The 12,275-nt window shown below is 32.1% G+C and overlaps 1 protein-coding gene across 1 annotated transcript; it reads left to right on the top strand.

Annotated features, from left to right (window-relative positions):
* Positions 1-3,381: 3,381 nt before the first annotated feature.
* LOC139481859 (uncharacterized) lies at positions 3,382-6,920 on the top strand. The gene is made up of 3 exons (XM_071265375.1): positions 3,382-3,466; positions 4,332-4,380; positions 6,552-6,920. Exons 1-3 carry the CDS (start codon positions 3,382-3,384, stop codon positions 6,658-6,660), a joined length of 243 nt encoding a protein of 80 aa, XP_071121476.1. The 3' UTR covers positions 6,661-6,920.
* Positions 6,921-12,275: the final 5,355 nt, after the last annotated feature.

Below are 12,275 nucleotides of genomic sequence, written 5' to 3'. Positions count from 1 at the left end.
ATAATTTGACTTAAGTACATTAATAATCGCATTTTTATTTAAAAAAAACCCAAAGTATTACGCAACTTTATCCTTTTATTATTCACATTTGAAAAACAAATATTTGTATAAAGACAAAAAAAGATGGAAATGGTTGAAAAACGAAAACAAAAGTTAGTATCGTTTCTCTTTTTTTCTTTATATTATATGAAAAACACTCCATACTGACATTCCAAAAATGCTAAAAGTTGTTTACGGTACCTGTAAAATGTAATCTGTCAGATAATCAAACAAGCTGCGTTGTAATGTTGTATCGAGGACTGAACATGTCAGTCAAGGTCGTGTCATCGACCATTCACCAAACAATCAAGTTCATTTTAAAAAGTTACGCCTACGATTGTCACGTACTATAATATAAACGCTAGTTTAAACAAATGTCATACATTATACGGTCTTCATCAATGAGCAAAGCTCATACCTCATAGTCAGCTATAACATGCCCCGGAATGACAAATAAAAAACAATTCAAACGAGAAAACTAACGGACTAATTAATGTACAAATATAAGAAAAAAAAAATCAAATATGTAACACAGCAACAAACGACAACCACTTAATTATAGGCATTTAACTTGGAACAGGCACATACAAACACAATACAGCAGAGTTTATCGGATCCCCCCCTACCCTACAGTGGTGTAATAGTACAACATAAATGCAAGCACGAACTTTTAAAATCAATTGGCAAAAGCTTAACTCAACAGAAAGATATCAATACAATACATATAACAACAACACAGAGATAACGTGACCGAGTACTTGTACATCTCAACATCGAAAATATACTTTGTACAAATTTGAGCGTACTTGCAGTTACCGACCACTAATTCAAAGCCAATAAAAACTAATTAAAAATTCATGCATCTAAGACTAAATTATCAATCAGTACACGTCCAACATCCAATGGATATAATGTAAAGACGTCATAAACAGTCCGAGACAACCCTGACCATGTGCACTAACAAGATAAAGAAGTCGACATATTTTAGATCCATGAAAATGCATATGTATATATATATAACAATAACTGATATTGGTTTTGTACTGATAAGTAGTTTGAAAAAACCGTAAACCATAAAATTATTATATTTCAGATGTAATTGTCAAATAATCTGTACAGAAATACTTCCTAAATGTAGCTTTGAGTAAATTACACACAAAAAATATGGCATTTAATTAAATTGTGTAAAATTTTAGGTACAGTTATAATCATGCAAAAGTTAAAACGAAACACGTAATGTTTACATGTAACTTTTACGGAATTTTTAATAAAATTGAAGTCGTAGAAATAAATCATTCCTATGTCAAAGCTAGATGTAAAACAATAAATGAAGAAATACTTCTTTATGAAAGTTACTATCGTCATAATGTAACAGATCGGCCATTGATTAAGATGTCAATATGAACTCTGTGATATATTGTATGCGTACAATTCTGATTTATTTATGATCGATGTTCCCGTGCATTTGTAAATTGATAATACTGGTTTATAGATATTAACTGTCTTTGGTAATGGCCTTTAACTTCCTGTTGTTCAAATCATGATTTTTTCTTTTATACTTTTATAACAATGTTATGTGACATATTTAGTTGAAGTGGGCAAACAGTTTCGATATTTAAAGCGGGAAAGTTTTCAATATGGACAGACAGCTATAGACGGCTGAAAGTGAAATTGTTACAAACCTAATCTTATTGTAATCTGATTTTTTTTCCAATTTGTGAAAAGGATTGTCCACTGCAAGAACTAAAGGTATGTCAGTCATGTTAACGTTAATTGTGCATAGTTTGATTAGATTGCTTACACTTATCACAGTATTTTCAAGAGTAGAAAAATACCATTATAAACTTTCAACCTTTATTGATACTTGTAGTAAAAGGTAAACTCAACGGGATATCTTTTAACAGATAGATCAACTTTAATGTTCATTGAACACTCAAGTTTTGGCACCTGTTTATGAAGAAGAGGGGGGGGGGGACGAAAGAGTTCCAAGAAGGAATATAGGTAGAAGAATGGTATGCCGTACTTATAAATGCAAAGAAAGACAGATTGAGATGAATTGCATATTGCACTTGTGAGGGTACTGTTAGTTATTATTTAAAATAATCTGTATGTCGAATAATGATTGAGCTATTTACACTGGTTAAATGTATGGAAGGGTTCATTGCAAGATGTTTAGAATTTCTTATCCGCAACTGGAGTTTTACTTTTGCATAGCGTAAGGTAAAAATGGTGAGACAGTTTAAGTTTGGCTTTGGTAGAAGAAGCATAAATTGGGTACACATGTTATGCTTTTTTCAACTGATTGATATAGTTTGGTCATATGTTGTACTGGTAAACCTTTTTCCCAGGTTACAGCAACAAGTTTTGCCAAGAATAATAATTTTATAGTTTTTAAGATATTGGACCAATCAAATCTATACAATGAAAGTGGTCAACGGCGTTAGCTTGAGTTTTGAATAAAACAAGAATTTTTTTTGTATTTTTAATTATTATTATTAATACTTGGACTGATAAAATATTTGATTGAAAATGTAAATTCTATTAGCATAGTTTAACTGAATAAGAGCTGATATTTAAAGGTTTTCCTCGTTGATTGAAAGAAAAGAACACATATTTTGGAAAGTTAACATAAACACACGAAACTAAACTGACTAAAAGAACTAACTTGTTTTCTTTTAACTATTATACTACATAAGAGAAAATGATGTATATTACAAATGTTGGTTATGCTGTTTTCATTGGTAAGGTTTAACTAATTTTACGCTAACCGTAGCCAAAACTGACCGTTTGATGACAGACGGTAAAGGACATTTCTTCCCTCATATCTCTACTGTCATTTTAATAATTAATTTCTTACTTACCATTCTAATTTCCACTTCATATATGTTATATACATAGGGATCCTGAGGGTCCACTCTATAATCCTTGTAGATATTAAGGTACCTTTCTGTCAATGTTTTTTTAGTTACTATCTCGTAGAAACTATGATGACTTCAATACCACAATCTTATATACAGGTTAATCCTTCAAAGGGTCTCTGAAAACATAAAAACGAAAAAAGCATAACCAACATTTGTAATATTCCCTATTAAAGGTAACCCGACAAAAAATTAATGATAAATATATGAACATGGTCAAACAAATTATTCTTCAAAATAATTAAAAAAAACACACCAGTATTAAAATCATTTTAATACTGGAAATGAATATAACTGAACGTATACGATAGTGTTGCTATATCTAGTTCCAGTCGTTTGCAATTGCTGTCTTAATTTTGAAATCAATCTAGTTTCCATGTTTGCAAATGGCTATTCATCAACTAAATATGTTATAAAAATATTTATGTTTATTTGTTGTAGAAAACAAAACAGAAGAATGAAGTTGTATCTTTGTTTAATCATCTGCTTGTTGTTGGTGTGTGTTGGAGGTAAGAAAAATGAGATCTCAATTTAAAACTTACATTAGAATAAATTTTCTTATTGACACGTTTATGTATTCTCTTCTTTTCATCGTTTAACGTTCAAAATTTCGATCCTGCTTGTTCTGTTGAAAATTGAGACTGCGTGATACAATTTTAGTTTCAATTAGTTTTGTCAATTTAGTTAACCTGATCGGTTATATAATATTAAAGTAAAAAATGCTTTTTCAACATTTATCTTGAATGATGTTATTTTTTTTATTTGACCGCTTCGGAAAGATTAAAGAAAAGAGGTAATGAGCCCATCAACTTTATTACTGTTTTATTCATGGTGTGTTAATATCCTCCCAATAACTGTTTTCGTTCGTAGAAACATCTAATTTGGGAGTACCTGTGCAGTTTAGACATTTTCGTTGTGTATGAAGAAAGCTATGTAACCTGGTTCCAGCTTTAAGGATGTATGCTCTTCTGTTTTTTTAATTTTTGCCAGATTTTCGGAATCCTCTGGTTTTGTCCATGTATTGACATTAAAAAAAAGTGTCCACTAATCCCTACTTTTCTCTTTATTTTTTTTTATTACAGATAGTTTAAAAAGCCATTTTTCAAAATCTTAAAAAATTTTGTTGTTTTTTCATAGCTTTTTTAAACAAAAAAGGTACCAATGTTGAATGTAAGAAAAATCTAGAAAGAATTATTTCTCGCCAAATTTTCAATGGGTTGTATCTCGAAAACAAGCACACGGACCGGACCTTCTTTTTTCTGCTTTTTTAGTTTATTCATTTATATACTATCACTTCATAACAGTCTTTTAAAAAGCTTGATATTTTTAAAAAGAGTAGCGAATCTCCTTGATACAACTTTAGTTTATTTTCAGTCAATCTGGCAAAGGAAGAAATGTCTGAAAACGATGGACTTATTCATGAGTAAGTTGGTCTATATGGTCTTATTATTGGAATGAATCAAGCAAAACTCTAAAATAGTTATTTTTTTTTAGATAATATGAAAAATTAAAAACATTTTTCGTAGAATTCGTAAAAACAAGTAATAAAAGTACAATGTATCTTGTGTAATTTTAGTAACAATAAGCTTTTGTAGATTAAAAGTTTTAAAACAAAATAATGATAAAAGAAATGGACCCCAATCAAACACCTAAGGTAGAATTACTTTAGAATGATTTGGCTATGTTGAATATAAAATTGAGAATGGAAATGGGGAATGTGCCAAAGAGACAACAACCCGACCATAGAAAAAAACAACAGCAGAAGGTCACCAACAGGTCTTCAATATAGCGAGAAATTCCCGCACTCGGAGGCGTCCTTCAGCTGGCCCCTAAACAAATATATACTAGTTCAGTGATAATGAACGCCATACTAATTTCCAAATTGTACACAAGAAACTAAAATTAAAATAATACAAGACTAACAAAGGCCAGAGGCTCCTGACTTGGGACAGGCGCAAAAATGCGGCGGGGTTAAACATGTTTGTGAGATCTCAACCCTCCCCCTATACCTCTAGCCAATGTAGAAAAGTAAACGCATAACAATACGCACATTAAAATTCAGTTCAAGAGAAGTCCGAGTCTTATGTCAGAAGATGTAACCAAATAAAATAAACAAAATGACAATAATACATAAATAACAACAGACTACTAGCAGTTAACTGACATGCCAGCTCCAGACTTCAATTAAACTGACTGAAAGATTATGATTTCATCATATGAACATCAGGCACAATCCTTACCGTTAGGGGTTTAGTATCATACCATCATAACATATATGAGAAGAACATAACCCGTGTCATGCCAACAACTGGTTTTTGAATAAATGTGTTTAGTTCCGATGCAAAGACCCTATAAGTGAATCAATATTAACGCCAAAATATGCAATCTTTAATGACCTGACAACAGTATCGTAACTATATCCCTTCTTAATTAGTCTATTCAAAGGTTTTGTTAGTTTTTGAGGTGAATACTGACACCTTTGTGCTTTATAAAGAATATTTCCATAAAAAATTGGATGTGGACGTATAAGAAGTCTGCATGTTGAGCTATATTTACGAATGATGTCCTTATACCGATGATAAAATCTAGTAAATGTTTTGACTAGTTTGTGATATCGAAAACCCTGGTGTAATAATTTTTCAGTAATACTTAATTTTCTCTCGTTAAAATCTTAAACATTGTTACATACACGAGCGAATCGTACAAGTTGAGATATATAAACACCGTAAGATGGTGACAAGGGAACGTTACCATCTAAAAATGGATAATTAACGATAGGAAATGAAAAATCATCTCTTTTATCATAAATTTTAGTATTCAGCTTTCCGTTAGTGATATAGATATCAAGATCGAGGAAAGGGCAGTGAAGTTTCTCTTCATCAGAAATAATGGGTTTGCATTTATTGTTAGTCTTCATTTCACATTGACATCCCTTTAGCTGACGATTTAATAGACCGTTGCAGAAGAATTCTAATCGAGTTACCTTTGTATCTGCAGGTCTTACAATAAATTGATACCAAGTCAGGAATATGAAAGTTGTTATCCATTCGTTTGATGCGTTTGAGCTTTTGATTTTGCCATTTGATTAGAGTCTTTCCATTTCGGATTTTCATCGGAGTTCAGTTGTTTTGTGATTTTACTTTTTGATACACGACGTCAATCAGAGTATATATACTGAAACGTTTCGACTTAATAAAATAACAATACGCATTAAAGTAAAAACCAGTGTGATATATGATACAATTATAGCCTTTGTATGAGGTCGATACAAGGATATATTGGCATGAAAGAAGTATATTGTCTGAGGGAGAAGTCATTTAGATATTCTAAAATTAAAAATAACCGTGCAATATGCTATTTGCTGTGCAATATGATTTTTGCTATCCGCCGTTTTCTGTCTACCTTCAAAGATATATTTAAACATGTGACTATTCCTGAACGAATCAAATTAGTTAAAATATATCAATTAATAATATATTCTTATATCTCAAGTTAGTCTGCATAGATATAAACTCATGTCATCCGATAACGAAATGTATGGTTATTGATTTAATATTGTATAATGTATTCATTAAAATTATTGCTTTGTTTTAGGCTTGTAAAGCGAAGTGCCTGTCAAAGAAGACTATGCCATGGTAATAGAGATTGTTGTCGGTTTGATCGTTGTTTCATGGGAAGATGCAGGAGGTTCAGACAAAGATAGTGATATCAGCTATGCATTATTCATAGGCTCTAGTAATCATACCCTAACATAAAAACTATCATTTATTTAGATATAGAACTTGTGAAATTCAAATTAAATAGAATGCGAATAAAACCTGTCTTTTATCTTTAAAGTCTTATCATCATGCGATACAATGATTCTCACTATCAGCATTGGGAGAAAGTATTTTCTAGTTACTGAAAGGAAACTGATTATTTACGTACCCAATAAATTAGAACGTTAATAAATATAATTTTTAATTATGTATTTGTCTTTACGCCCATAAAAAACGTTAATCAAATTAAAGGCTCTAAAACAAGGTGATCAAAAGACAAAAAACCACAACCACAAACCAACAATCGATTTTTCAAAAAAGGTTTTGAATATTGAGTATGAGTATGAGTGTACACATCAGTTCATCTTCTTTAAATATTGCTCGGTGAATGATATAATTTCTACGACAATCAGACCTTTTACATGAACAAATATTGCTACACGCAAAAGTATGTTGGTTGCATACGCAGTTTTTATTGCAAGCTGTGTTCCCTTGCTCATCAACGTACAAACAAGATTTTGAAGGAAATCTACTGACATAGGTCCCTCAAGGAAAACTGTTTTCACCCTCATGCCAAAAAGAGTCTTTACAAAGTATGATCGCTGGTGTAGCAATATGAGAGTTAATCTAACTTGTGTTTGAAGCAATTGCACGAGGGATGTGCTGTGGAAACGAGTTTTCACATGAAAGAATTTTCACAAGGCTGGCATTCTTTGTGGTGGCCAATTTCACCCAGCTTGTTTATATTATCTTGAGGTTCCTGAACTTTCCTTTGGGATCATACAATAAGGCGACAAAAGTACTTCCAATGTTAACGGCGACTTCCTGATCTCCCGTTTCAAAACTGATAGGGAGAGGGCTCAGCAGCCCAGTAGTAAGCACATCGGTGTTGACATGAATATCAATTATATGGTTATTTCTATAAATTTACTGATTGCAAAATTATTAATTATTTGAAAAACTAAGAATTTCCTAATCCCTATTTATAGATTATCTTAGCCGTATTTGGCACAATTTTTTTTTGGAATTCTGGTCCTCAAAGCTCTTCACATTTATACTTGCTTGGCCTTCTTACTATTTTGATCTAGGCGTTACTGTTGAGTCTTATGTAGACGAAATGCGTATTACATTATAAGCCTGGTACCTTTGATAACTATTGCCATAACTTGGAAGATTGAAAGTAGAGCAAATTTCCTCTTCAAGGAGGTGAATTATATCAGATTTGCAATACTACACATGGCACCACCATCATGAAACTTGCTGAAGGTATGGGATAAATGGGATATGCAAAGATCCTGACTACAGTCATTTCAACATTTGCGAAATAATTTACTGGGTTTATATGTGTCTTAACAAAGTCACCTGACTTTGAATTTTTTCGAAAAACTAAGGATTTTCTTATTCCAGGCATATATTACCTTAGCCGTATTTGGCACAACTTTTTGGAATTTTGGATCCTCAATGCTCTTCAACTTTGTACTTGGCTTTATAAATATTTCGATTTGAGCATCACTGACGAGTCTTATGTAGACGGAATGCGCGTCTGGCATACTAAATTATAACCCTGGTACTTTTGATAACTAATTCAACTTTAGTATTGAGGTTTTGGTCATATCATCGAAGTTATTGAGAGTAGACCTCGATATAGGACTGTAGAAGACATGGGTGTCAGACCCATTAAAGCAACCTTGCACATACAATTTAACCTTCTGGTTGCCACGTTCAATACATTTAAGAAGAGAATCCTGAACATCTATTGATCTATCTGCATATGTGGCTTATGAAGATATTGATCTCATTCCAGAGCTAAAATGCGCAAGGATGTGTATTTTAAGCATCCATTGAAGTAAAGCGAGTTTTTTTTCTTGTCAGTCCTATGATAAAATTAAGAATGGAAATGGGGAATGTGTCAAAGACACAACAACCCGACCATAGAACAGACAACAGCAGAAGGTCACCAACAGGTCTTCAATGCAGCGAGAAATTCTCGCACTCGGAAGCGTCCTTCAGCTGGCCCCTAAACAAATATATATACTAGTTCCGTGATAATGAACGCCATACTAAACTCCAAACTGTACACAATAATCTAAAATTAAAAATAATATAAGACTAATAAAGGTCACAGGCTCCTGACTTTGGACAGGCAAAAACATGTTTATGAGATCTCAACCCTCCCCCTATTACGGTAAAATAGTTTCATCGGGGTGCAATAGTTGGAAACTATTGACTGATCCAATAGTTCAACACATGCAATTGTGGGAGGTTTGGCTAGGTATTTTAATAATGGACGATGTGGTGTGAGTGCCAATGAGACAACTCTCCATCCAAATAACAAAATAAAAAAAAGTAAACCATTATAGGTCAATGTACGGCCTTCAACACGGAGCCTTGACTCACACCGAACAACAAGCTATCAAGGGCCCCAAAATGACTAGTGAAAAACCAGTCAAACGGGAAAACCAACGGTCTAATCTATATAAAATAAAAAAACGAGAAACGAGAAACACGTATAAATTACATACTACTGTACATCAGATTCCTGACTTAGGACAGGTGCAAACATTTGCAGCGGGATTAAACGTTTTAATGGATTCTATACCTGTTATTTGAACAAAAGATTGATCATTGCAGGATAAAGAATAAGGTGTAGGCAACATTGTTAATGACCGTTGAAATCAACGAAATTTTTGAATTGAAATGTAAAATAAAAAATGCTGGGTAAAATTAAGACAAAAGAGTGTGCACGAAACTTCCTCCCTATCAGATACAGATTCCATGATCCGTATTAAAAGCAACACATATCTTTATATGTTCATTTTGAGTGTCAATAACCTACTTCAGACGACCTAAAAAAAAAAAGGAACATCATACTTCTGCGATTATGTTTTCTTCAGTAGTTCGTTTTTAAAAGAAATTCACGAAACTGCTACCAATTTTGTAGAAATGAGTTAGCGCAGTGCGATTAACTAAAAGATTAAGTTCTGTTTACATATTGTTATGGGATATGGATATGTGAGATATGAGGGATATAGACTGACCTGACAATACCCTAATCTACAGAAAGAACGAAAATGAAATCAACTAAAGAACACATATGAACAAGAATGTGTTCCAAGTACACGGATGCCCTATATTGTATCCACACTATCATTTCAATTTCATCAAAAACCACATCGACCAAAAACTTCAACCTGAATCGGGACAGACGACCGAACGGACGCACAGACCAGAAAACATAATGCCCATAAATGGGGCATCAACAAACCAAATGAAAATAAAACAATAGAATGTAAAATACGAACCCGAATGGCGAACTAAAGAGCTGGACATCAGCTATCATCCTTGCAGATAACATAGATATATAATGAAATATATCGGACTATCCAGTCAAATAAAAGTACACGTCCAAAAATTCCTGATAAAATCAGTTATAAATGTGTATTATAGATGATAACAGCAACCAATGCATAATTCAGAAGGATGAACTATTTCTTTCTGAGCACTTGTCAGTTCTTTACCGATATATATTTTTTGTATTACATGATAACGTCATGGCTAATATGAAAAAAGACAAACAGTCAAACAATAATACACACGACACCACATAGAAAAATATAGAATAAGCGACACGCACCCCATCACAAACTAGGGGTGATCTCAGGTGCTCCGGAAGGGTAAGCAGACCCTGCTCGCCATGTAGCATCCGTCGTGTTGCTCGTGTTATAACAAATATAAGATAAATAATATAAGATATGTAATTGTCTAGTCAAGGTAAAATGCTATTTTATTGATATACTCACGCATCGCTAAAGATGCATTGCTTTTCAAAATATACACCAGTTGCAGAAAAAATTGTACCAGTACTTTCAATTTTGTTTACGTGTTCTTGTGGTCACCAAGCTATATACGCTTGAACAGAATTAATGATTTTCAACATTTGAGTTTATTTTAGATAAGTAACAATTCAGTGCTCTGAAGAAAAAAAATATACTGGTTTGTTGATCTAGGTCTACCGAAAAACTGGTAAAATACATGTTGCCTAGTCTAGTGTTTTGGCATAATAATGTCCTAAAAGGACACATGTAATTACAGCATTACTTCATGCAGAGGTTTCAGATTGATAAACCCAATAAGTCATAACAGACTAAAAAAATAATCGGGTATGATTCAAATTAGCGCAAATAAGACACCGTGATATAAGTTTGATAACTCCATCAAATGTTTACTAATAAGACAGTTCACACCTCACAAAAACATGCTAAGCACTTATCTCAGGTACTTTCAATGAAAACACTATTTCAAAATCTAATTGTCTTTACTACATGTACATCTACATGATGCAATTATGATCAATTCAAATGGTTTTTATCGACCTCTATTTTACCAACGATTTCGTTGGTTACTATCTAGATGTAAAAATGTATTGATTTTAATATTTGTTCACGTAGATTATTATCATGCCAGTAGCAAAAAAAAAAAACAAACAAAAAAAAACAATCCCAGTTACATAAATATACATGATAACAAATCCAATGCGGAAATAGCTATTTCCTCAGAAATTTTGGAACTTGTTTCACTTAACAATCAAAAGGGTGTCAAGACTAGCTGGTAGAGAATGAAATCATTGTCTTTGAGTTATTTTTAACTCCATATGTATCTTTCGCTTATAAATAATATCTTCTGAGTACATTGGTCTTTAGATATGTCTATACAATTCACATTTATAAAAAAACAAATAACATTTTGGAAAAAAACCGGTTAGTTTGATAATAAGCTTTTTTAAAGTAGATCTCAGATGTCATTAAATTGGGATACTTCATATTTTCTATATTTCTGAGACACGTTTACATTACGCAAACGTCTGTAATGATTCCATCGTTATTACAGAACACTATCCCTATCATGAACTATCAAGATCATTGTGTCTGATAATATTATATATGACATTATGTATGCCTACAGCCAAACATTTGAATGCTTCATTCTTTTGTCATTTATTTCATTTGCAATATGCTTAAATAATCTACTGTTTTCATACAGCCGTTTGAGTCAGTACTGTGGCAGCAATAATAACACATACTCTGATGCCAACTAGTCAAATTATAGTTCTTAAAGTTACAATACGAATGAAACTGTTTAATTTTATTATTTTTATGTATTACTTTTTCATTCTGTTTTTTTTTATTGTAAAACAAAAAGGACAAACATGAATATGACTCCAGTAATCATAATTTTTACAGCCTTAACTTTATGTCGACACATACATTCATAATTTTCATTTAGTTACAATTATTCGAAAAATGAACATTTAACATTTAAGGTGTCACCTAACACTACAGGGGAATACATGTAACTGTGTAAAGTCAGCTAAACGTTTTAATTACGTTATCTTGTTACGGGAATATTAAGCTTCTCAATGATCATAATTAGTGTCTGTCAAACTGCTATATAACAAGTGTAATTTTTCTGATAAATTGGTTGGTTCAAATATTTTGAAATTTTTATATTTTTTTCAAAGGGTTAAAGTAAATACTTTTTCAAAATTTTATAAAAATTAAAC

This window comes from Mytilus edulis, chromosome 7 (genome assembly GCF_963676685.1).
Source record: "Mytilus edulis chromosome 7, xbMytEdul2.2, whole genome shotgun sequence".
Classification (NCBI taxonomy): domain Eukaryota; kingdom Metazoa; phylum Mollusca; class Bivalvia; order Mytilida; family Mytilidae; genus Mytilus; species Mytilus edulis.
This window is presented reverse-complemented; position numbering and strand designations above follow the sequence as displayed.